Below are 27,840 nucleotides of genomic sequence, written 5' to 3'. Positions count from 1 at the left end.
AATAATTTTACGCTGTATGCTTTTAGATGACTTAATTTGAATAGTAAAAGACTACCAATGCTGCTTCTGTTTTATTTTGAAGTCCCTTTTGTAGCACGGGTGCTACTGCCTTTTCAAATAAATATAAAAACAAATTGTTCCGAAAGTCAGTCGAGACACTGGCCTGAATTCAAAGCAAAATGAAAACGCAATAATAATATACGCCCAATCTAAGCAGAGCGGTCGTTAAACAAATATGATTTCACCGCACGACAATAAAATGTGTTCGAACAGAAGACACGGATGATGACTCTTCTGACAGTTTAAGCTGTTGGATGGTCCCCAGCTTGAGAGCCACATGGAAACATACATCTTACAAAACACTTGGTTTTGTGGAAATTCCACACAAGACAAAATGTCCTTTTCTTCCTTATGTGGTACATTATGTACCAAAAAGTGCACTTTCCCCATTTGTAATGTTAATATTTACCAGGTTACTGAATCTTAAAATATTAACACTTTCACAAAAGTAGTGCAAACAGATAAATCTTGAGTTGACCTCATTTTGTATTATTTATATCGCTAGAAAACCTGCTGTCTTTTAAAAGGTCAGAGACGTGGTTCCAGGTTTGAGCCAGATGTTGCTCTGAGTTCAGAAAAAGTGCTAGAGAAGACTGAGACGAAGTGAGCTGCAGTTTATAAAGTCTTGCTTTTCTGCTATTTTCCTTGTTATGTGTCCAAAAATCATTGGTAAATCTCAGGCTGGCTTCAAACTGAAAGGAGGCAGGTCGTGGAATCAAGTTTTACACTGTGCATATTTGTTTAGGGAAAGAGGTATCAGAGGTGAACTAGATTTAAAGGTTATTGCAGGATATTTGCTACAGGAAGGCAAAGAAACTTTCACAGAAACTTTAATCATTTGCCTTAATTTATTACTACCCAACATTTTAACTGTATAAACGAACGCATTTCTGAAGATCTGTCTTTTAGTACTTATTGTAATGTCTTTCAGAATGTGCATTAGCTCCAGCAAATGAGTGTATCATGTAAATTTATGTCTTGGATTAAGAAGGCTTCCAATCTGGTCACTGGCAGTGGTGTCTTGAAAGTCAGTTATGACAGAGAGAGGATTAAAGTCATCAGGCATACAGATGGAGAACAGACATCATGCAGACAAACAAGCCGTGAAGTTGCTGGATCCTGTATGTGAATTGCATCATATAAAGCATCATAAAGTCTAGACGCATAAATAACACATGAATAACACACTAATAGATCCTAACAGGGTAATTCCATCTCAAATCAACCAATTTTCAGAACACTTCCTGCTCAGCTATCTCCATTTTTGTTACAATGTTTATAGCACAGTGTTTGAACATATATAATACGTGCTGTGAAATTTTAGCTTCATATATCAACTACTTTTCAAGATATATTTTTTTGAAAAACTGTCACTTTTTGCAGCAATGTTTGAACATTAATATATCACAGGATATTAGGATAAAAGCCTGAAATCTTCACCAGTTGTTCTTACCATCAAAATTAATCAGGATCTGTAGTTTGGGACAGAAGCATCAAAAAATTGCCGGACTATTGGATTGTTAAGAAATGAAGATGAATAAAAGTCCAGCATTTCAGCACCAGTGTTGGTCAAGTTACTTGAAAAAAGTAATCAGTAACTAATTACTGATTACTTCCCCAAAAAGTAATCCCGTTACTTTACTGATTACTTATTTTCAAAAGTAATTAATTACTTAGTTACTTTTTAAAAACACGATTTACAACCTGAATAGGTGATAAAGCGATATATCTTTCAGCCCAATTCTACATAATCCATCATACAAAATGTAATCAAATGGAAAAGTCTCTTTTTTAACTTGTTTTATCAGTTTTAATCTTTTAACTTTATGCATCAAGCAAAAATTTAATTATATGCAACATTCTCTGAGTTGAATAAATGAGTTTAACATTTAAACCTATTTTCTGCACATTCCAGCACATAAAATAAAATATTTTTTTTTGTTTACACTCACTCTTTCAAATAGATGCAAGTAAAACACAGCAGAACATAAATAAAGTCAAAGACTCAGCGGTCCTGTTGCTCTATTTTCACCTGTAAAGCAGGACTGCGGTAGGCGGAGGTTTACCCTGGTGCAGGTGTGCAGCAGTCAGTGGAAGAATACGGCAGTGTCTCTGCGAGTTTCCCATTACGTCGTTGCGCTCTCGGTGCTTGCTTGGAAGTTTAGGGGTTTTTTCGCTGTAAAAAGAAGTTTTCTTCCCACGCACGATGGACGCTAATGTTTTTGTCACTTTTTATGGAATCAAACTCAAAGTAAGGTCAGTACTTCCACGCTGCACGCTCATACTCTCTCTGCACTCGATATATGATCCATTGTTGATCTGCACACAGCTGTCGTCACTAACGGCGCACTTGCTTACGTCACTGTCGTGAGACATTCTCGCAAAAAATCACGGTTTTAGTAACGCAGTAACGCAGCGTTCCTACGGGAAAGTAACGGTAATCTAATTACCGTTTTTGCAATACAATACAAGTAACGCGTTACTGCCCATCTCTGTTCAGCACACAGTAATAAAAACAAACAAACATTAAATTGCAAAAGCCAGTTAGGTCTGATTTATCTGAGACACAATGACCCAGTAGTAAGACACACACACACACACACACACACACACACTTTGCAATTGTTTTATTAATCCTTTGCACATGTTGCACTTGCTTCTTTGCACTTGAAAAACCCAGCCTGCGAGGGGTTACTAAATGCATCACAAATGCGCAAGTCTGTTGCACAACTTTAGTGCTCTCCCACTGTTTCTCTATCTCTCTCTCGCTGTAGTGCTCTGGTATGAAGACAAGAAAACCAAAACATGGCTGTGCTTTCTTCCCGAGAACACAGCTGTTCTTGAGTCGGTACATAACCATAAAATTTTTAATTCTCGATGTCTCACATCTGACTTTCAAGACGTCACCTGTCAATAACCAGATTCTTAAACCAAGATATAAGTACGTGTACATGATACACTGATTACTGGAAACTAATGCACACCATGGAAGACATTACTCAACAAAGAACACGTGGACGATCAGACCTGTGCTTCTGTGTCCTTCTTCACAGTGGAAAAACCCAAATTATGAGCCTATGTGGCAGTTTTGGTTCTTACTGTGTAAGCAGGGGATTTCAAGGATTGCCTGCATCACAGTGGCCAACAGCCAGTCATGTTGCCTCTCACTCAACTTTCAACTTTTCATTTTTTTTACTCAATCGCAAGTCTTTCTCTTTGTATTTTTGTGTGTACTATGTGGATTGCCCTAATTTGGATGTGCATTTTATTCAAGTGGCCAAACTTCAGCATTGTGGAGCTCTTGGGAGGTACACAGAGGAGAAACCAAACACATGTCTCTGCCTTGTCCTAGCAAACACAGCTGTTACTGCGTCCCCACGTCACCCCTCGCCGTCTGAACTCGTTTGCCCAGAATTCCCCTGGCCAAACAAACCAAGCAGGTCAACACAGAAGTAGCAGCCAGTTTATACTGAAAATGTGCTAAACAAGCATTCATTCAGGACTCAAAGGCAACACAAGTAAGTGCTGCCTTCTGCAAGTACTGTGCCTCATAAGTTTTAACAGGAATATCAGTGTAATATGTTGTAATTAACTGGGTATAAACACAACAGAGTTCACCTTTTGTTTCTGCAGTTTGTCGTGTATTCATGATAGAATTAATAATTCCCTGTAAGGGTTTACACATGGCTATTTATGAGTTCTGTAGTTGTTGTTCTACATTTTAGGTATGTAGTATGTTCACATTTTATTTAGGTAAGGTTAGGTCATTAGACAGACTGGGTGTGTTTATAGCACCTATTTCAAAGCAAGTATTTTACAATCGGTATAAAAGAGTGTTTTACACGCACTGTCTCACATGAGAAAACTAGATAAAAGTGCTATAACAATCTTGTAAGTGGGAAAGGCCAATGTTATTGGTTTGTCTTTTTGTGCATTGGCCTCTGATCTATATTGTCTAATAAACAGCAGACACACTGAGTTTTTGTATAACGCCTTTGTGTAGATGAATGATTTTCTCAGTTGCTCAGGACTATGAGACTTCCATCTGTGTGGCTGTTTTCAAGTTTTTAGCCTGGAGGGGAAATCTAGAAGATTGTGGATCTGGGCCTTTGCTGTGAGTGGTTATTTAAAGTGACCTTTTCTCGGGTTATCAAAACTACATAAATCATCAATCTTTCAGAGAAAGCATGCCGTGGCCTGTGTTCCATAACTTCTACAGAACAAACACGTTTTTTGGGCAATCTTTAAATCCATTGTACTGTGGTGTCAGCAGTCGTGTTTCCTTCCTTTCTATTATTGTGAATTTTGGACCAGTAAGCCTTCTTCATCATTTTTAAGAACCTTGTGAAAATTATACATTCAACACAGAGCCGTGACTCAAAATGATATCGATAAGGTGGATTTGAGGACATTTTTCTTTTCCAAAATACACTAAGCAGAGACCTTGTGCAGCATTAGGAAGAATCCATTCTATTTATACCGGTAGTTGTACTTAAACAACTAATCAAAGACTGGCACACTATTAAACTCTGGATTTATGGTGACACTGCAATTTTTGTCTGTCTCCGTTAGTTAAATAATCTAAAGTTTACTGGGCAGTAGAGTACAGTTATATAACTTTGTAAGAGTATTAAAAACAGACCAGATCCTTTTTTTTTCTTCCTCGGTTATCTATACAAGCCTGAAAACAATAAGTGCTACATTCCAGGGATGGATGAACCTTTGTTCTGTTTGGATTTAATTTCAAGAAAGAAGGGTTAAAAAACAAAACAAATGAAAAAAAATACAACATTTTCCCTTCAAGAAGGACGCAGCAGGAATCACTTTTACTTCAAAGCAAGAGTGTTTTGTTTTTTTGTTTGGTTGTTGTTGTTTTTTTTAACAACAGAATAATTTAAGTGAACATTCAGTTCTACCTGTTCCTTCAGGATCCCTGATTGAAATTAAAGCAAGAGCAGCTGTCTGTACAGCTATATTTAGGTTGAACAGCTTCAAACACATAATACAAAGAAGTCTGCTGTCTGTTCATCCTACCTGAGGGGGGCAGAAAAAACATCTGGGCGGTGGACCCACTGGTCTGGATAGAAAGACACATGCAGCTTTGCCTTAATGGGAAACAGACGTGTTTATTTTTGGATGTATACGTAGAAATTCTCCCACCTGTGATGCAAAAGCAATACTATTGGTAGCAAAAAGGACTATCTGTTATCCATGATGGTAGTATATAATAATGGCAAATGACTAGAAATAGTGGCAAAGGCACACTTCAGTACAAGATAGAAATAGAAATGTAAGGCAACGATAGTGTAGGTTTTATTTAAGTTAAGGTGATTTTTTTTTAGTTGTTTGAAGTTAGTAAGCTGGAGAGTATGGGAGCTAAATGGAAAATCACACAAGCGATCTTCAGGGTATAAGCGGCAGCAGGTCTGAAACTCACTGGTCAACAGATCAAACCAACAGTCCCCTTAGTGTAATGGACGTACTTTACAGTGTTTGGGAGAAAATCCCAACAATTAAATTATCCTCTATGAGCAAGCACTTTACTACGATGGGAAGGAAAAACTTCCTTTTAACAGAAGGAAACACTCCAGTAGGACCTGGATCAGGGCAAGGCAACCATCTGCCATGACCAGCTGAGGGGTGTGGGGAAAAGAGAAAAGAAGAAAGACACAAGGAAAGAAAGAGCACAGACAGTCAACATTCTGCAGAGCTATGTAAACATGTAGGGAGTGAAAGGAGGTGAGTGGAGGAGAAGTGCGCAGTGCATCACAGTATATTACATGAAATCTTGCAGCACTTAGAGACTAGTGCAGCAATATTAAGGGTTTGTTCAGGGTCAACTGATCTAGTCTTAACTATAAGCTTTATCAAAAAAGTGTTGCTACCTGCAATTGATAAGTATGTACTTAGTGTTTTAAGTAATACAGCGGCTGATCCACTATTTCTGTTTCGTCTCTTTTATGTTTTCTTGGTCTCTTGGCTATAGAACCCAAAACTGTTATGTAGACCAACATTTAGCAACTTTACAAGATTGGGTAAAACAAAGCCTTTCAGTTGCAGCTTTTTTTTTTTCCACCATGAGCTGTTCTTGTCATTGACTAAGCAAAATATAACTCTTGTAATACCGAAATGAGTATGTCTTAAAATAAGATGAATGCCGTATTTTCAGATGTTTTTTATTTTTAATTTTTAAAAAGATGCATAGTATCCACATCAAATTTTAATGGTTTCTTCTTTTGCACATACCACTTGGACATTATGCAGAGTTCCTCCAGAAAATCAATGCTACTTTAGTACTGTTTTTCTCGAAGGATGTCAACCATGAGGTGGAGATTTAGCATCAATCTGTGGAGTTTGAAACTTTTTTAGAATACTAACAATCTGTAATCATGTGTTTGTCTTTAAACTATGGGGTTTACCACAAGAGTTTCTCAGTCTTTCTTTTATTCTTTTCACAAATCCGAGTTTAACTTACTTTAACTTACTTAACTCTGTGTGCTATTCTTTTGTTCCAAATGGTACAGGTCATCAAATTTTGGTTTGAATTTTGAATTTTGATTCAACACAGGACAATATTTGTACAGCAGAAATCCAAGAAGCTCCAACAAATTTGTGACTCTCCTACATGAAAAGCAGACAGCTGATCTTTGATGTAGAAACTAAAGAGGTTAAATATTGTTTTTAAAAGAACATTTAGCAGAGACAAAAAAAAAAGCCCTGCCTCTGGACTCCCTCCACTGTGAATGTAAGGGATGACACTGACAACTGAGAGCAAGTATTCAGCTTTTAACACTTCAGCATCACTTCGCTCTCTGCTGAGCTTGACAGATCAATAGACTGCCTCACAGCAGGCCCTTGGGAAGTAAAAAGACATCACAGCAGTGTCACTGCTTACCTTTTTACAGTGACAATGAAACCCGAGTATGACAAGGACCCCAATTTGGCAGCTATCTTGTGTTCCCGTTTAAAAGCCTAATTAACTGTTTGATTGGCTGTGAGAGTCAGTGCTGGGCGAGTATGTGAAAAATGAACAATCAGGTTCTAATTATTTGTCAGTTCAAATAGATATGATTGCGTAATTACAGTCCCTAACCTGAACCCTTCAAAGATGAACGCTGTGACAGAGTCTGTTTGGGAAACTCAAGTTTATTTAGACTATATTGAGTGAAGCAGTCCTGCTGGCACCGTATATTATTAAAAGTACCTGAGTCTGAGTTAAGAGTTGTGTTACTGCACAGAAAGCTTTTCAGAAAAAATGCCCATTTGGAGATTTTTACACTCGTCTTTTTGTTTCCAAATATCCTCCCATACATGATAAAACTGTTACTCAATTCTCCCACACGTGCTGATTGGTGAATGTAGGTCAACACAGATAAATTTGAAACCTCAGATTTTGTAATCACTTCATGTTGTTTACATTTATTCTTTTTTTTTAACTTCAGGAAAAGTTTGTGGAAAGTTGCTGGACAATCATTTTGTTTGTTGTTTTTTTCCAGGGCAATAGAGAAAGAGTCAACTACACTATCTATTGATTCAGCCATCAAAAAAGGTCTTTCTTTAGACAGAACGTTTTTTTTCCCCCACAAAAAAACCCTTTCTTTAACTTTCCTTTAATTTTCTGTGCTCTACCATTAAAATAAACAAGCAGGAAAATGTATTTATTTAAGTTAGAAAAGTTAGAAAAAGGACTTTTTTTTAAATCGTAAATTTACAGTTCTTTTAGTGTATTTATTCTTTTTCTTCTGCGTCAAACATGTGGTTGGGGCATACTTTCTGTGCCAAACACTGTTCTTCATTTGCTGTAAAGGAAATAGAAACTTCCAGAAAATTTCCAGGGTCTTTGCTGAAGAAGCAATTCTTTTTCTCGAATTACACCAAACCACATTAAAGTTACATATTGTTTTATATACTTCTTCCAAAACTGATGATTCTTCCACTAGTTAAGAATAGGCTAATATGTCACCGACCTGATGTTGTCTTAAAAGACAACATCTAAGTATTTAGTTTTATAGGAAAGCACATGTGGTAGATATTCAGGACAATGGACCTAACAGTCAATACTATGTTTAGATTATACATACTGCTGTGAGTATTGCTGTCCATGCCTCCATGGTAGAGGAGAGGATGGATTTCTTTGTGGGGATGAAGGTAACAAAACAATGAGGGTAGCAAGAAAGAAGAAACGGGTTGCAGACCATAATTTTGCCACTGAGTTTTACTGCTGAGCCTCTAAGCTTCAGTGCTGTTGAGCCCTCATTACTCATCACATCAAACCTTTCTAATAACAACCTTCACTGCTCATCTAAGTGAATTCTTTCAGGAACAGGTACAACAGGTATCTGGTTGATGGTGATAACTGTTCTTATTTAAAATATTCTTTTTTTCCTTTAGGCAATATTCTGTTACGTTTGCGCTCCTTGCAGTGATTTGACAGTGGGGATTACACTCCTTTAATTATTTCCGCAGCAAATTGTTGACACCATTAGTCAAGGCTTTCATTTGGGATAAAACAATAGCCCCACAGCTCCAACTAATATGTTCAAGCACTGGCTTTTTGTGCCCTCTGCTGACAGATGATGGATTTTGCATTTCAGCTTTCTACGTATTATGCTATAATTTGTTAGCAATTAGTTAACCATACTTACTGTAGTGTGTGCCTTAGCTTTCTTTTGCACTCATCATTACAAAGTGTTGCATGTCATTATTCCAATTTTTCACGAGTTCCTGTATAAAATATAAACTTTATATTTTTTGTTGTTTCTCAGATAACAATAACATTATTTTCTCAGTAGTCATTCATAATTGCATGTGTGTAGCTTATGTATGTATGCAGCTGAGTGTGAGTATTAGTATGTTTGCTGGTTCGAACTTGTAAGATTTCCCAGTTTCTTCAGTTAAGTTGTTTTTCAAGGGGTTTCTTGGTGTGGACAGGTGCCTTCGGTATGTTGTGGGCACGCTGGCAGACTTTCCATGTCTGTACACCTCAGTGCCAGTCTATGTGGGCAGCAAGGAAGCCACTTGTAGGAGCTGTGTGAGATACAAAAATTTAATGGCACACGAGGATTCAGTGCATATCAGTTATTTTCCGTTTCAGCTTCAGGTGTTACCCATTAAATGCTGATGTAAATACGCTTCTTTTTCTGATGTCGTAAAACCGCTAAAAGTAGGAAGATCTGCTACGTCGTTACTAAAAAGCTATAGCTTCCAAATCAAAGTTTCTCAAATAAGCTGTTACATTAGCAGTGATGGTTTGATCAGTCAATACTCACCCATTGAAGCATGACAGATCACAGATGGGAAGGTTGCAGGTGAAGCATTCAGGTCATTCTGCTGGTCTTGAGTTGGGTCATTTCCTGCAGGCACAGGACAAACTGAAGCACACAGTAAGAGTGACAGAAAATAAACACTGAAAATACAAAATTGCAAAGTTAGTGTAAATATATACTGCTGCGTATTGGAAATGACTCGGCTTCAAGTTTGATGTCAGTTGAAGCTCACTTTAGACTTCTTTTACATTTCCTTTAACTAAACACAGCAGCAGATTGTTGTACCTGTACAGACTCCTTGTCCCGTTTCAGTTCCCTCCCCTAGTAACATTTCCTGCAGCAGGCTGTCCATTTTGGCCTCGCCAAGCAGCTGTGCTAAGTGAAGAGTCTCAACCATCTGCCAGGCCACACTCTGCAGGGGAGGCAGGATCAGCAGGAGTTCCCCAAACCTTCCTCGCTGCTCACATGTTGCTTCTTCTAAGAGAAGATGGGCCTGGAAACGGAGATGTCGAACCACCTGAGGACTCTTCAGTCCCGAACAGTCTGCATTACATAAGGTAAGAAAGTCTTATGTAAATATAATATTGTATAAGGGAACCACTTAAATAAATGCACTTTGGTCAAATTTAATCTAAGCATGGGTAACCATAAGTTTAAAGTGTAAATGAAAGAAGAAAAGAAACAATAAGACAATGATAAAAATAATATCAACAATCCTCACAGAATGAAATGCACTGAATAAGAACTGACCAACTGATCATCATGAAGACAAACCAGAATCCTGTTAGAACAATGTTTTGTAGATAGATTATGTGAAATATGATTTTTTTAGTCTAAATAAGAACTATTCTGTTTGAAGCATGAAAAAACAGACATTGTTGATTAGGCCTGCCTTTCAGTGTCTGGGCCAGCACAGCACTCCTGAATTTATGCAGCAATGAATTCTGAGTTATGCAATCACTATTTTACAGAAGATATCTATCTGTGGACTGAATCTACATGCACAGTAGGTGGTGCAGAAAGACAACAAACGTCAGGATGGTGTTCAAGTGCTGAAACCCAATAGAAGTTGAAGCTAGTTGGACTAGTGTGAAAGTCTGTTGACGTTTTACGGTAATAATTATCCAGAAATATAGCAAATTCACAAACTTTTTCTCCAGTTGAATGTTATCTATTTGACAGGTGTGATTACTTATACAAGGCTAATTTTGTATAATTAGGGGAAAGGCGTGATGGGAGTGTTTCAAGTGCAACTGAAAAAATAGGGTTGAATGAACTATATGTGGATAAAATTGAAATCAAACCTAGAATATGACTGATTATATTCATCTCTGTCTTGGACAGAGATGAATATGTTTGCCAGTTCAGACCGTTTGGACCTCCGGTCTATCCCTACCACAACAGGTAAATGGGGAATGAAGTTAAGCAGGCAGCCTCTCTGCCTGACTGCCAAGAATGCCACCACATCCTGATATTAGAAAATCTCTCTGAAACGTACTGAACTCAGACCACTCAGACTAAACTATAGCTGAAATTGGCAAGAACAATAAACCAAGAGAGAACATAAAAAAATCAGCCTTTTTTCAGTGCAATAGAAAAGGGCAAACAGAAATCAACCTCATTCACCTTCTCACATGCTGACTGAACTAACCTGGGGCAAAGAAGACAATCGTCCGGAGGCAAGCAAACTCTTTGTCTGTGATGACCAGCTCTCTGAGAGGTTTGACCAGCTCCTCTTGAATTCTGAATGCCACTCTGGATATCTCTACTTCTGCACCTCTCGGTGGAATCACAAAGTCATTACCTAGTCAATTAAGAAAAAGATAGTCATTCACGTCCAAGAAGTTTAAGTGTGAAGTTCAGGCTACAATGCACAAAATACTACAGAGAACACATCTGTCCTACCAAGAAGAATGACATTATTGTAAGGCAGTGAGCGTCTTGCTACCCCTAAGATAAGATGTTCTGCAGAGTGGGTTCGTAGAAGGGTTACCTGCAAGCACACATACACGGGTTTCACATAATATAAAGAGTCAAACTTGGCATGGACAGATATATCTTAGCTGTTTAGTATAAAAGGTTCATTCCTCTTTGTACCCTGTCATCTATTGGAAGGCTACAAAACTCTGGGATGTGTTTAGCCCATTCCACCAGCAGGAGGAGTTGCTGCTTCATGGACTCGAACACCTCTCCCACACCTGCTGTCTTCTTGGTGGTGATGTCATGGCTCCTAGGAGAGAGAAGTGCTGGGAACTGAAAGAAACAAAGTATAATCTGAATTTACAGTAAACAGGTACCATGGACGTAAACCTTAGTGTATGTGCGCGATTAAGGAGATAAACCACAAACATTCTTTTTTTTTAAATGGATCAGTTGGACCACATAACAATCCATTTCAGAATTCCTGCATTGCTGTAATTAGTGTACCAACCGTCTCTCTATGCTGCAGTAAACCCTGATAACAAACACTTGCAGTCTTACATGGTGTCCTACTGAGTTTCTTATTATACTATGTAAAAGCAGACAATGCCAAGTCCTATTTTCTTACATGTACAACAAGAGAAATCACTCCAAGAGACACTGTCTGACGTGACATTGTGCTACTTAAAACTTGCTTGAAGACTGCCTGATAACAAATGCTAAAGCACACCAACTCTTATGCTTTGTAACATCACATTACTTCTTCATATTAGTCATTGTGTCAACACAGTTTGTTACATAGCACTTAACAAATTACAGGTATAAGAAGTGTTATAGACTACACCCTTTTTTGCACACTTCATCCAATTTGGATATTAGTCTCCATTTAAAGTGTAACAATTATAACAGACTTAAAAAAAAATGAATTTAGATAACTGCTGTTTTAAAAACAGCACATCGGCTCAAATATCATGCAAATGCACATGAGTGGGCCGCCTGTGGCTCAAGTGTTAGTGGCTGCCCTCTAATCATGAGATGCACCCAAACGGTCCTTCAAATAAATGCTTTCTGTAACTGCTGTAAGGTTAAAAGACGGCTCATAAGTGCAGGGCAGTTAAGAAGAATCACTTTGTTCAGTAGCTGTGTGCTCTAACATCTTTTTGCGGTCTTGCATTTATTTGACTTCAGATTAATCTTTAATACTTAAGGATCAAAACTGTTTTCCTTTTCTGTTAAATTCAGTTAACTTTTTGGCTTACTGCGAACCAAAATGAATTCATTAAAATCATGTAACCTTAGAATTTTTCATCTCTTAGCTTTATTTAAATCATTTCTAAAATGATTTTTAAAAAAGTGGTATACACATTAAAAAAGGATTAATTTCTGCCAAAGAACATAACATCTAAGACCAGTAGTGTGTTACCTGCTGAACAGTGGTCTCTGCCTGCAGCAGCACACTGATGGACAAAGTGCCCACTGTCTGCTCCTTGGCTCTCTGGCTGTTGATGCAGTCTCTCTCATTCTGAACAGCTGGACATTAAAGAGAGGAAAGAACCATCAGGCAAGCTTCTTGGCATCTCCGCACATTAGTCCTGCACTTGACTGTTTTTTTTACTCGCCTCCTCAGCAAATACATCCCGAAAGAAATGCCCTACTCTTCATCTCCACAGAGTCCCTCTATCCCCCGTGACACTGAAGCTGCTGTTTGTGGCTATATTAGCCACGCCAAATGCTGCATACTCGGGAAATGTGGCACAAATTGGATAAAAATAAAATTCTCCGGGAGCCTCTTTAAGTTTCCTTCTGTTTGCATATTTAAGTGTCTCTATTCCAGGATTTAAAGGAGTATCGAGTGAGTAAATGTTACATTCCTTAATATGAAATAACTGAGAGGATGATGAAATGTGATATGAATGGGTGCACAATTATGTTTCATATAATGCTGGCAACATCCTACTCAAGGTTTATCACTGGTAAGTATAAAGTTGCAGAAGAGGAAGTATGGGGAACCAATAAGAAGTATGTAGTACATCTAAATGTAAACCTGGTGACGTTAATATTTTAATCCAGCCGTGTAGACTTTCTTCGGTTTGATGTGCTTTAATGTGACATTTTGTTTTTGACAGCTTCTTACATTTCGTTAGCTTCATAGCATAAGTGCCTAAGTCATTTTTTTGTGATGACATAGGCAGACGGACAGGATGATGCAGCAGTGGTAGGGGAGTAAAGTTAGGCAAAAATCTCAATTTGACCAAAAAATGACTTAGGCACTTATGCTATGAAGCTAACGATTTGCTACTGACAGTAACAGTTGATGTGGAGGCTTGGGCGCTCGCTGATTAAGATTATATTTTGAAGGGAAGATGTCATCACATGTTGTTGACCCATCCGCAAGTGTCATTAGAAACACGGCAATCTGGATGGCCTCAGACTAATTCTAAAATGGCTCTACAAAGTCAGACAACACAACCAAGTGTCAGAGTAATCAGTCATCAGAGGTGTCCTCTCAGCAACCAATCTGGAGCACATTAATCAAACTAAAGGAGGAAAAGGAGCAGCAGCAGCACCAGCAGGGTCCCTCTGTACTTCACTGACATGGTGCTGCATGACAATGTCACAAATGAGCCTTCTGTGGAACATAAATTAAGTTTAGTTTTGGAGTAAACAGTTACACGGCTTACTTGGAGGTCGAGTACAAAATAACACGATACTGGAGACTTGTTCAATATTTTTACTCATCCGTTCCCACAACAGCTGTACTTGAAAGTGTTATTAGAACATGTTATGCAAATCAGGCAAATTAATGAAATACATGTTTAAAAGCACACCGCTGGCCGTGACTTCAAAGGGTTGTGAGCAACTGCTGTCCAGAAAAATGGAGAGCAAATATTTGGCCGTGCTCAGCTGTGTTAATTATTCATGTGAAACGAGGCTCCTTTGATTGCATCGCTTTCTCCTTGCTTCTCAGTAGGAGTCGATAAAAGATAAAGCCAACGATAGACATGGTCCACGTAAACACACCTGGAAATTGACACTGACACGTTCACTGTTTCTCAAGAAAGATTTTTTCTCCGCTTTTTTTGATGAAGTGATATTGATTGTTTTATTTTTCACTGAAGTAGACAGGTTTAAATGTAAAAGTACAGAGCAAAATGTGAGGTCCTGGATATTCTCAATAAGGTACAGCTGAACCTTTTTAGGTAGGTTGTTATAGCTAAGTGCATTTTTTTTCAAATTAAAGACTAAAAGAAAGTTTTATTACACAAAAAAGAAAATCTTAACTCTAACCTTCCTTTCTCATTCCGGCCTTGAAACACTTTCGTAGTCTGCAATAGCGGCACTGGTTCCTCTTGTCTTTGTCCACAATGCATTGCCTGTCGAACCTGAAACGAATGCGTTGTATTGCATAAGAACTTCATCTCAAGCACAAACAGTTCAGTCTTGAACTGTTTCAGAGAATTTACGCCGCTAACGTTGCACTGAATGGTTAATCTGCAGGTTTAAAGTGAGCAGCAGAGGTCAAGTAAGGCTCCATTATTCATGTTTTTTGAATTTGCTAGTTATGTACTTTCTGAATATAAATGTTATAGCTCAAAGTATGTTAAACCATTGAACCAAAGACTTCATTTTAATATTTTGGTGATTTGTTTTAGGTATAGAAAAATTGTTATGCTTTGTACAGCAATCAGCTGGCCCTATGATAGTACTCACCTACAGCTGTAAGTGTGGTTGTTGCGAATGCTCCTCCTGAAGAAGCCCTTGCAGCCATCGCAACTGGGTGCACCGTAATGTTTACCTGTGGCTCTGTCTGCACATATGAAGCATTGAGTCTTCGCGCCATCGGCCCCTGACAGGGATGAGGAGGATGCTGACACTACTGAACCTATGGGACAGCAAAATATTTTCAGATAATATACCTGGGAGGAAAGGTTTGACTAGCCATCCACTGTAAGAAAGTGGGATTCTCTATGAACCTTTTTAGCTGGTCACAAACGAATAAGTAAATATCTCTGAGCTGCTTCTAAACAACACAAACAGAAAGATGGCCATCCTCCAAAGAACCTCCACTTTGATAGGAACAAACTTGTGATGTGATACAGAGGATCTGTTATGATCTTGTTTTCAGTGGTGGGTTACAACTAAAATGTTTTCACCTGAATCTAAATGTTCCAGCTTAAAGCATGTTAAACCACTTATTACTGCATTACATTATTGTTGCATGTAAATCTGTGAATGAAAGCTATATTCAAAAAATGATGTTACCTAAACTAAACACCGATCAAGTGAGTTACCGATAGAGATGTTTTACTTGGAAAGAAAGAAAACACAATTTTGCCTTGACCTTTCTTCCCCCCCATTACATTAGAGTGAAAACTACACTGAAAACCACCTTGTGTCTACCACACTGTTATGTTGCATTTCACCTCCATGTCTGTCCAGACCTTACCTTTGACCTCTTGGAGATAAATTGTGCAAGAGTCAGGATTGCAGAATGTACCTTTAAGGCATTTTTTGAGAAGCATTGTTATAAGTTGGAGAGGCTTTTCCTGTCTCTGAGCTTCTGTTTCCATTTGCGTTTTAACTCAAATTGTGACTGAGGGCAGGCTACATGTGATAAAACAGTCACCATCCAACTGGCTGGTGTAAGGTGAGTAAGTGTGTAATAAACAAGAAGCAGTCTGGAAAACAAGCATTAGTGTGGTTGTGCGTTTCTGGCTATCATCTTATGTTACAAATATCACCATTTCATTATCTTTTCATATTAGACATGTATGTGATATTTTTGTCACAATTAGCTAACCAAGTCTTGAATTCTGCCAAAAAGTATTTTATGAGGTCACGTAGACTATTTTGACCAACTCCGATCAGCTCATCCTTGATTCATTTTAGGATTGTAGCTTCTGATTACCATCTATTTAAGTTGTAACTGTACTCTGCTTTCTAATTATGTTACACTTCCATCTAACCCATTAACAGAAACACGTAATGAATCATATTTCACCTCCGTGAAAATAATACCTTTGTACACAGAGATGAATTTGCAGAAAGGTGCTGATTATGCACTTTTGAACCCCTCAGAATCATCTTCGCACTGCTTCATAGCTGGAACAGTGTGAGGATAATAAAAGCAGGGTTATAGGTAATGATATCAGCTGTATATGAATGGCATGGACCCCTAAGGAACACTGTACCCATGAGTAAAAGGTAATTCCCCATTTAATTAAAGCAGTTTAGAAGCCAGTTAAGAACCAAAGTCCACTACTCCTCTGGCTAATTTTACACTGGGCCACTCAGCCTCCCACCGTGTTGCTCTAAACTGCATCTTACCCCTATTGTTGCAGGACTGTCTCGCTTTAAAAGCACTGACCATCAAATATGCCATCTTGGTGTAATATTCCTGCACTAATGCACATATTTTACATCCCCCTAGCTATAATGTCTGTAAATTGCACACTTAGTTTAGGCAGATGAAGCAGCTAGGGATTTTCAATTTAACAAGGAAATGCTTTCTGTGGCCAAAGATCAGCTAGATTGAATTAAGAGATTAGAATACATTTGCCTCGCAGTTATCTGGATTTAAAGAGCAGCCTAGTAGTGAAGCTTCTTCATTTAAATTGGCAAGGAAAGGGGCTGATTCAGCTCAACAGAGTCCTAATTAGAATGACATTAGATCAGAATGTAAACTGATGTAGACCTATGGAAAAAGTAATCTGCAACTATTTTGATAATTTATGCCTTATACATAAACATTTTTATGCAACAATGCCCGATATGGACTATGGACTTGGACCTTGGACCCTGTGAAACTGTGGCATTTCACACTTGGACATAATTTCACGTATTAAAATAAGGTTAGCTGGACTAATTAATAAAAAACTAAAACAAAAACTAGATTCCCAAAGTGATGCATTTTCAAAGCAGATCTCTTTTTAATATTCAGTTATGCAGTTTCAGTATCTTTTGGTGTGACAGTGGACAACACTCTGAAGATCGTTACTTGTAATCAAGAGCAATTTAGGTGAAAGCTCATCATACCTGTTTTATTTGCTCGTAGAGGAACCAGCATCATGTTGTTTAACAGTTTAGTCTCTGTGCTGCCATGAGTGCACTCCAGTTTAAGGATAGTCCCAGTAAGCTTCATGGTCTCTGGACTCTGTGAAGGGTTTCTGAGATATGCAAAGCTCCAGCAGTGTCAATTTTAACTTCCAGGTCATGCATTCGGCTTAGTTCTCATCCCTCACAAGTTTCCCGTGTGTGGCTCCAATTCTTTTCGTTCCCACTATTGTTTGAAAGCTTTTGTCTTTGTGCTCTTGAGCCACTCTACAGGTATTAATCTTCTTTAAAATGTCACTTGTAACATTCTTGTGGTGTGCTGAAAAGCTTGCACCATGACGGTCCTCTCAAGTAACCTGTCATTGACTCAAATTGGGTCATTGTCCGTTTGCTTTTTTTCTTATCTGTATCTGCAAAGCATATCGAGGGGAAAGTTCAGAGACAAACTTGGCTCACTGTGACGAGTACAAATAGATAAGACCAGTGTTAGTTAGATGTTAAAAATATAAATGTCTTGCTCTTTTTCTTCTTTTTATTATTTATTTATCTAGCTTTATTAGGAAGATAAATGTGATCAAATAAAGACAAAGAAATCCAAAGACTACATGCTGGGATGTCTTTCATTGATTTTAGGAAAGGTATTCTCTTAGCTTGGACAATCAATATGCCACTGAAGAGTGATGTAGCATAAACAAACAGAATGGGAGACTGTTGAGAAGAGTACGGGCCATGCCTGATTAACCTTTTGTTTTAATTTTTGAGGTAAGTAATACAAGACGGTGCCACATTGCAGGGGGCACAAGTGACATTTATTTACGGAGGATCGCTGTTTTTGTCTCCCTTCTACTGATAGAAGGTATTTTATTTGCTTGATAGAGACAGACATCCCTCTTTTGTTCACCTTTTCACATAATCAGACTATTGTATATTTGGTCTTATTGATCAGTGCTGAAATCCTCAGGTTATCTGTACAAAAGTGCAAAATCCGAGGTTGTCTCTTCATTCACTGCGGTTGCTTCAGAAAATGCCATTACAGCTCAGGGAAAAAAAACAAAACGCAAAAAGCAAACCGTAGCTTGATGTATACTTCATGTATGCTTGATGTATACTTGCTACTTTTAAAAGCAAGATAACTGACCTGCTTGAAAAAAAAAAAATGATGTTGATTTTGGCTCTTTTTGTTGCTTCTGAAAATATAGCTCCGATTAAAAATCAGAGATGCTCTGTTTGTTGTAAGATTCAAAAGGATGGAAGTATACCTGTGGTGTAAGACTTTAGGATAGACATTCACAGTCTAAACTCTGTATGATCTGAGATACAAAGAGAGCACATATACCACGATGTGTGATTTTAGACTTCAGGTATTCAAGTCAGGGTGTGTTAAGGGACAGAATTCTAAAAATGTGAAAGACAGGGAGAAAGGTGAGCATCGTCACACAATTTTTTACAAATTATAACAAATTATATGTCAGACCACATATGAGCTTCCCCAGTACCGATATCCATCATACTTTGGTGTAATGGGATTTCCTGGGTGAGTAGCACTCCCTCCTTCAATGTCATGCTAGGCCGTGGGTCAGACCTCCCCTGGCAGTGGCTCACACACTCAAGCTTTGCTTAGGTGATTGATTGATCATAAAACCCCCAAAGCCATAAGTGGACTACAGAATGGGTTTCTATGGCTTGTGGGTTTCTAACATAAAAGGGTTAAAAATGAGTTGTGAATATTGATTGTCTACCCTTTCCATCACTGATAAGCAGGATAGTGAAAATTATGTGCAAAATATGTGCAAAATACTTTTGATCAGCTCTTGGTCATTAAATGTTTAATAAATTAAAAATGTTAATTTTCTTCCTCCTATCTGTGTAGGCCATGTTATTCCCCTAAGATTGGAAAGTTTGTCACTCAGAAGAAAAGACGGTTTTTCTAAGCCCACTAGGGGGAGACAGAGTACACTACATCTGGCCAGAGCTTTGCTTTGCAGGAGCCAAAGCTTGGAAAAGGACAAGATCAAAATGTTTGTTGCACATCTACTCAAGATTTACTTTCTTTGATCCTAAACACCAACAAGCGTCATCATGCACACGACTAACATTCCAGCTGTAACATCAGCTGGTGCATTACAATATAAGACTATTTGACCAGTTATACAAAGTAGAAAAGAAAGACAATTTATACACTTCAATCATTATCACAGTTTTGATGCTTCAGTTACAGAAGACAACCTAAATTTATTCTATGGTGTCTCAGGTCTTATTGATATAAACACTACAGAAAACCCTGGCAGAAAACTTGCAGAAAGCTCTAACTATAAAACTTTAATATGAAGTAGATACAGGAAGGCTAAGACCTTGTTAAGGATTACTATTTCTATTATATTGACACAACAATCTAAAATAACATTAGATTTTTATACAGCTTTATGTTTTGCAAAATTAAATAAATATATCAAAGCTTGCAATGTGTTTTGGGGTTTCATAACAGAAAACAGATTTAAAGACAGAAGCAAGTCTATAAGGACTTGGACAGGCATAAACTCAGAGCAATCTCAATTGTCCAGCCTTTTTTCAGGCTCTATGTCCTGACCCTGGCCCATCTCATCTCTGGGCTACTACCAACTCCAAGTTCGAACCTAATTCATTTCAATAATTTATACATTTCCAGAATTACAGCAAAAATAAAATAAAGAAGTGCTGTACAACACCACGCAGGGAAACCTTTAATAAAAACATAAAATATTCTACAAATAGATGCTCTTTAGATAAGAGCATCTCTCCGTGGAGCATTACTCGGGTCCAAACAAGGTCTGACACATTTGTCTCAGTGAATTTGATTAATAAAGCTAGATCTCCAATCTCAACATGAATACCAATTCAATAATAAGCCCTCAGCCTTTGGAGTTTCATTCAAAACTAGAGGAAAGTAAAACAAAGCAGCAAAAATTGGTCATAAAAACATGGTAAGCCCATGATTTAGTGGGGCGATAAAGAGTGGAAAGGTGGTCGTTCATCATGGAGGCTAGCTCACCAGGAGAGAGCCTGTCAGAGACACCACTAGGTCTGGAAGGCATTTTGAGAGAGAAAGAGCCTCCGGTTGGCCCTTCAACCTGTTTGTTTCAATGTCTTTTCCAGACAGACACATACAGACTTTACATGGGTGACGAGCACTTTGTCTTTGCAGCTCCATTGTCACAGTATTCCTGAGGGATGGGTGTTGTTAGCTGAAAAGGAGGGTGAAACTTTAGAAGGCTTACAGCTGCAGTACCCTTTGATGGGAACAGGAAAAGCTTTATTGGACTTTTTATTGTAACAATGTCAGGGGTTATGATGTTTCAGTGAATTGCAAAAGGCTCTGAATAAAGCTTGTGCCATGAGACCCTTATGGCCAATTGAATAACACAAGTTAAAAATAAGTAATTTTTAACATAACTTTTAGTTTTAAGGTTAAAAACCTACCCAAAATAGCCATCTATTTATGAAACACAGACGTTGTTTGACATGGAAACTTAAAGTGGTGTCCAGTGCAATAGATGCATATAAAACGTTTCATGAAACTGTGGTAAGTTGTTCATATTCTTGTTAGCTGAAGCGATTTGGCTAATAAGTTTGTTTATAGTTAAATTATAATTTGTTGTACATTTTTGCCCTGATGATTCAAAGTGAATTTTTTTAAAGGTTCAGCAAGTGGAAGACAAACCTAAAAAGTAACTTGTTTTTTGTGTACTTGTTTCTTGTAAAGAATAAGTCTTGTTTCAGGAGAATCGTCACTTCCGGCTGTCGCCTGTAGTTTTTTTGCTCGGAAAGGAATGAAAAAAGTGGACGGAGAAGGTTTTCAGTCATTAAGATGCCAGAATGATGTCCTCAAAACACAAGTACGTTGTCCTATTGTTAAAGAGACTATGGAAATGTTAAGAGTTGGGCTTTAAGTCAGGGAAAAGGATGCTAAAAGTCAGCTATGACAGTATGCCCGTTACTGGAGTGTGAAAACCACCGACCTACTAAATCATTGTTAACCATTAAATGTCTGCAAAAGCCAGAAAAATGGTACACCTTAGCCAACACTGAAGTATTTAAGTTAAAAACAAGTAGAATGTAAGATTAAAGCGCTTAAGATAATTAGATAGTCGCAGGGCTGCAACTGTTAATGTTACACATAACTAGCTTCCAACTTCCGGTAGTTTGTCTAAATTATCTCCATAACTGACACTGTATTGTTTTCTCTTACCCTGACCCTACAGTATCACCTAGCATTCAAAGTAGGGTTAGAAAATAAAGCTAACATATAAAGTGCAGCAGTATCCCATGTTTGTTTTGAAAAAGCAAATCGGCACCATTTACATGATGACTACCTAGCCATGTAAATAATATTTTGTGAGTAAAAATATGTAAAAAGGGTCAGTAATTATATTTATTTATTTTTTGTAATCATACTTCATAGGCATTAATTAATGAAGGCACTGTGTCCTGCTTCATATGTGGCCTAGCAGTAATGCTAAATGCTTCATGAAACTTTGAGCATGAAGCTGCATATCGAGACATCTTTAGTTCATTGTTTTAGTGAATTTGTGTCATAGAAAAAAACAGTAATCACTAAATAGGACTGTAACCATGTGCAACACCATTAACTGATTTATAGCTGTTGATAGGTAAAAACTAAGTAGCCTGCCACCCCTGCTTAAAAAAGAAAGAAAGAATTAAATAAATCACAAAACACATTATACACCAGTCAGACACAGCATTAAAACTAATATTGTATAGGTCCATCTTCTGCTGCCACAACAGCTTTGCTCCCCGTAGGCTTACTAGCCACATAGTTAAGGGGGGACTCTTCCAGACCTCTGAACAAAGTGTTGTATCAGCCACCAATGCATTAGCAGTAGATCCTTTATCAGGTCCTTTTAGGTAGCGAGGTGGGGCTTCATGGATCAGACTTGTTTTTCCTGCACATCCTATAGATGTTTTATTGGGCTGAAATTTGGGGGATTTGGAGTCTAAGTCAACAACTTTTACTCTTTGTCATGTTTCTCAACCCATTCCTGAACTATTTTGCAGTGTGTCAGTGTCCATTACCCTGCTGAAAGAGGCCAGCGCCATCAGGGAATACCTCTGCCATGAACAGGAGTGCAACAGTGTTTATGTGGTTGGTATGTATCAAAGTGCATGTATTTGTAGCAGAGCACATCACACTGACTCGCTTCATTCCAGCAGTGCGTCCAACTTCCATATGTAATGATCAAACCACGTGACAAAAAAAAGGCCACCATCCTCCGCTGCTGGTCTAATTCTGACACTGTGTCCCCCTTTGTAGACCTTCTGGACCATGATTAGGCTCAAGACGGGATCAGACCCGTTTGATCCGCTCTGTATTCTGTATCGATCATACCAGCATGAAGATTTTCGCTGAGTACAGTAGCTCTCCTGTGGGAGTGGGACGCACTGAAGTGCACAAACACCCAAATGTTACTCTTACTAATGACTGATATAATAACGGTCTCATTCCAAAGCCATGTGCATTAACATGGTGGTGGTGCATTCACAAAGTTGGCCATATAATATGTTATAGGTGGAAATTTGGCAGGTGCACAGATTTCAAAGCCATTCAAAACAATTTTGATTCTGACCTTTATGAATAAAATTGACTTGACTTATTCTCTACTGTTGGCTTATGAAAGCCAGTTGAAGCTGCTCAGACGGGTCTTTCTTGGTGTCTTCATCAGAACAATATTTACAGTTTACAACTTTTTCAAGTAAATAAATTACATCAGTATTAAATACTTGTTTAAGCAGCCATTCTTTTGGAAATCATTTTAATGCCCCCACTGTCTAAAGTACATGAACTCTCCATCCATCCATCCATTTTCTGCTGCTTGTCTGGGTCTGGGTTGTGGGGCAGCCATCTAAACAAAGAAGCTGAGACCTCCTTCTCCCCAGCCACTTCCTCCAGCTTAACCAGTGAGGCACTGAGGGATATAATATCTCCAGCTTTTCCTGGGTCTGCTCCCTGCTTCCTTCCAGGTAGAATATGTCTGGAACGTCTCATTCATTTTGCATCCTACTGAGATGCCCAAACCACCTCGACTGGTTCAGTTTGATGTGGAGTTCTGCTCTTGAGTCCCTCCCAAAAGCCCAAACTCCTCATCCTGTCTGTAAGAGAGAGTCCAGACACCCTTCGGAGGAAGCTCATTTCTGCTGTATCTGCAGTTACATTTTTTCAGTTACTAACCACAGCTCATAGCCATAGATGAGGGCAGGAATGTCGATGCTTCAGCAGCAGCTTGAGTGAGAGCAGCTATGTGTTCTTTTCATGCTTCTGATGCGAGTTCAGCCGACAGTAACCAGTTAGCATAATCGGTAGAACATCCCAAGCACCAGCAGATAACTTCTTGTAAAACAAGAATACAGATGTAGCTACATCGCACATCTGAGTTGTATCTATCCTTTTAAACTAACCTTGGCAAGAAGTCAGATGACTATATATCCTAAAGTGTTTTAAAAATCTCCATCTCGGGGAATAGTCATGGCACTCAACCACTTTTTAAAACTTGTGCTTTCAAGTCAACCCCTTTTAATTTTTTTGTGAGTGTTATAGAATCAAATTAGCACTTTATGCACACTTTATGCACATGAATCACAACCATGGCACGATTATTACCGGCTTATGTTTCATTTTTAGAGCTGCTAGCAGCAGTGAAGTGAGTTTTGACATCAAAGCCAAGTGTTTCAGTCTGCTAGCTCTTAAATCAGTGTTGTTATAGTGAATGCGTCCTTATGTGATATTCTTCAAAGGTCATGATGTCACTATGACCTTGAGATTTTGAAAGTCTTGAAGTGCTGTTGATTAAAAGTAACGTAAGATGTGGGTTGAACAGACTACTGTTAACAGGAGTTCAAGAATGGCTTAAGTGGAGAGCCTCTTTCCTTGTCAGAATTAATAAAGCAAGTCTTTGTGTGTATTCCTTTAGAGCCGCTTTTCTGTGCCACCCATCTGTTTTAAGGTCCTTCTTTGTTTTGTTAAAAGGAAATCCAGAATTTTAAAAAAGTGTTAGTGCTCAGTGTATCAGGTTTAAGAACAGTTTGAAGCAGTGCCTCTATGTTTTTGCCATTTCTAAAGCGTCAGTGGAGAAAATGCCATTTATTTACTTGACTTTACTTAACTTTGGAGATTTTTTCTGAAAATAGTCTTTCTTTGTTTTAAGATCTGAGAACTGCAAGAATAATAAAAACATAAAGAGTGCTGTGAAAAATGTTTAAAAACCTCCCCTTTTTCCAAGCTCCTCTGTGAGCCAGCATTTTAATTAAAAGCACTTGTTCCTAAACCTGTGCTTAATATTTCCCATTAGTCACATTTGAGGGATTACAGACGGCACCAATGCAAATCAAAGATTAGATGGAAAATGCAGATGTGTGAACAGTGCGGCTCATTTTATAGCTATCATAGCGCTTTAGTCATTTCAAAAAAAAAATTAACTGGCAGTGACAAGGTTCCCTTTTCACTTACAAATAAAGATGACAATCTTCTGAAAGAGAAATGTCTGGAAGAGATTTCTTGGTTGGTCAGCAGGGGAGGTCCTCAAGGAAGCCATGAGATTTCACTGAAAACATATCCTTTTCAATCACATTATAAGCACTATGCAATAAATCCTCAAAGGATTTTATATTAACTTCATTAGAATGGAAGATGACATGATCTTCTTTTGGGACTATGGCTCTTTTTTTTCCACAGAGACATTTTCATTTCTTTACTGTGGACATGTCACAGTGGAAAAATCATAGATGTTAAAAAAAAAAGCAATTTACTGCAACAGAACAAAGCCATTGTTATTATTATCAGAAACACCCAGGTTTTTGTTATTGTGATGAGTCAAAGTATCTGCTGGGAAAAAGACTCATTATGTTGAATCTAAATGTACCTAATTACATGACACTGCATATAAAGGGTTATTTTGATTGGACAGTAAAAAAGTGTGGTGAGCAGCGCTTTGATTATCCATCTGGTTGGTGTGCAACTTTCCCATGGATCACCAACGCTGTAACATTTGCCCTGCACGTTTCGTATTCTTTAGCTTGTCTTTATGCATTGTAAATCGTTTGTGACCGCTGATACAAGGTTAGCACCCCTGTCAATCAACCCTTGCTTAGCGTCTTCATCAGATTGTGCAGAAATGTCTCAGGACAGAAAAAAAGTGCAAGACTGGATAGCCTCTGCCCTCTTCTTCATTTCCTGCTGCCCTCTGCTCAAATATCATATCCACACGTGGATATGGGTTAGTGTTTTTGAAAAGCATACTTTAATTAGGTGCCGCTTGTGCCTTGGGTTTATATATATATATGTAAAAATGTGCTCTGTGTTTGATCTGTTAGAGAAATGTAGCTTTTAATCCTGCCTCCTACAGTGGTGTATCAGCAGTGTGTTTCAGCATTTAAAATGCACTGATGACTATTATTCAGAGCAGATAACCCCCTTTTGTTTGCTTGGGTTCTTTTTGAGAGACTAGGGAAGAAGTGATGGATGGACAGATGCACTGCATGTCTAGAGGAAGGGAAAGCAATGATCAGCAAGGAGTTTGGCCGATGCCCAATGCGACTATTAAGAATTGTCACCGATAACAACAAACACTGCATGAATTATATCGTTGCACTGGCATTTACAATCACATCTTTGCTTTTGCCCTTTCTTTCTGTTTGTGAATTAGCACCCTGTCAGCTCTCCAGCACATTTCCAGAGTGGGAAGAGTAAGGGAAGGGAGAGAGAAAAGGAGAAATGACTGTGCAAGCATTTTAAAAACAGGTATAAAAATGATTTTTTTTTCCTTTTTTGCTGTTCGAGGTTTTTGGCATATTTATGGAGTGTTACTGTAGAAGCGGCCCATTTAAGGCTATTTGCAGAAAGCGCACATTGTTCACATCAAGCTCAGAAAAGCTGAAGGCACAGCCATGTGATCGTGACCTCGCCGCTGAGAGCCAAATTGCACGAGGCAGATGGGATTCAACATTTGTGAGAGCTCTCTACAATTAATAAAAGAATCACGTTAGGAAAATAAATTAAAAAATGTAGGAGCGTTATTTCTCTTAAAGCTTTGTGTTAAGGAGCCTGAGGCGCGCGCGCACACACACACACACATACACACACACAATTCTGAACTGGAGAGGCATGCTATCATGCCATTGCTTAATCTGTCAAAACATCCACCTCAGTAAGACGGAAGAGAGAGAGAATAGATGTTAAAAAGTTGTGTGTGTACGAATGATCAAATATTTTACTCTTATCCCTGCTGGGCTCCCTAACGATTTTTAGGGATGATTGTGAATGTGTAATAGTGCCTTCATCATCGTATTATCTTGAATCACATTACCTTCAGTACACAGTGTTCAATAGCATTTCTCTTTTTCTTCCTGAAAGATAAAACACTCCACCACAAGCGTTTTATTGTGAAAACAATACTGAGGAACCAACATTTGACGTACCTTCTGGGAAAAACACTTGTTTTTCGTTTTAGATTTAAAGGTATAATTAAAAAGAAAAGCTTCATACAAAAATAAAACAAACATAGTTACCCATTGATTCCAAAGTGATATCTTCTGTGCAGTATCTGTGGGATTGTTACAATGGAAAGCTAGAGGCCTGTATTGTCCTGACTTCAGAAATGTAACCACTGACTCTTGGGGCTGAGTCAGACGAAAATGTGGTGTGCTTTTACTCTGCTCAGCCAAATGTGAAATAAATAAAAAGAAAGGAAAATGGCTGCTCTCTTGGCTGTACCCTTGGTCCCTTGCTCTTTGTTAAAACCATATCTCTGCTGCTCCATTGCCCCCAGCTACATTAAATCCCATTAAATTCACCTTCATTAAAGCAGTCCTCTCTACTCCTTGCAGCAGCCCTGGTGCGGGCCTCTCAAGGACAGAGCAGTAATGAGGGTGGACTGGATTTAACCTTGAAGAGTACAGGTTTTCATTTCCAAATCAATAACTTATGGTTCAAAACTGCCACTAGATCCAGGCTATAATTTTCTAGCATTAATTGTGTGGATTATGTTTCTTCAGCAGCGAGAAGGTATTTAGCTTTAAGCTGCAGTGTAGAGATTGCATTTATCATTACTTTCCCCCCCTTTTTTTTACAGTAGGAACTGACAGCTTGCACATTTTCTATATCACTGAGTTCGTGTGCATATACACTTTGGTGCACAGATGGGATGACTTAAGGAGTTTGTATTTCAAAGAGTCTGTATGAGTGTTAGTAATTAGACTCTTGGTATTTTTTTTTGTTTTGTTTTTTTACAGTAAGACCAAGCAGAGGGCAGAAGGCTGGAATTTTTCTCCTGCCTCAATCCGGTATTGCAGTTAATGTGTCATCATTCGCTGGAAAGAGGTCGAAGTATAAGAAATCTCCTTTACAGCCATGTAAGACAAGTTTTGACAGTCACCTGCTGTCAGAAGAAGCAGGAAATTGTGAATTATGGATGAAAAAATTAACAGTTAGATGATAGGCAGGCAGCAGGGACATGGAGAAAAAAAACGTCTGACCTACTGTAAAAGAATTGAA

At 38.3% G+C, this 27,840-nt stretch overlaps 1 protein-coding gene across 1 annotated transcript; it reads right to left on the bottom strand.

Annotated features, from left to right (window-relative positions):
- Positions 1-9,043: 9,043 nt before the first annotated feature.
- Positions 9,044-17,388, bottom strand: hnf4b (hepatic nuclear factor 4, beta). Its single transcript, XM_005741690.1, has 10 exons — positions 17,283-17,388; positions 14,958-15,129; positions 14,535-14,629; positions 12,670-12,776; positions 11,424-11,579; positions 11,232-11,319; positions 10,978-11,130; positions 9,612-9,869; positions 9,330-9,413; positions 9,044-9,087 (listed from the first exon to the last, which is right to left on the bottom strand). Exons 1-10 carry the CDS (start codon positions 17,386-17,388, stop codon positions 9,044-9,046), a joined length of 1,263 nt encoding a protein of 420 aa, XP_005741747.1.
- Positions 17,389-27,840: the final 10,452 nt, after the last annotated feature.

This window comes from Pundamilia nyererei, unplaced genomic scaffold (assembly GCF_000239375.1).
Source record: "Pundamilia nyererei isolate P.nyererei 1_Seehausen unplaced genomic scaffold, PunNye1.0 scaffold00112, whole genome shotgun sequence".
Lineage (NCBI taxonomy): Eukaryota > Metazoa > Chordata > Actinopteri > Cichliformes > Cichlidae > Pundamilia > Pundamilia nyererei.
This window is presented reverse-complemented; position numbering and strand designations above follow the sequence as displayed.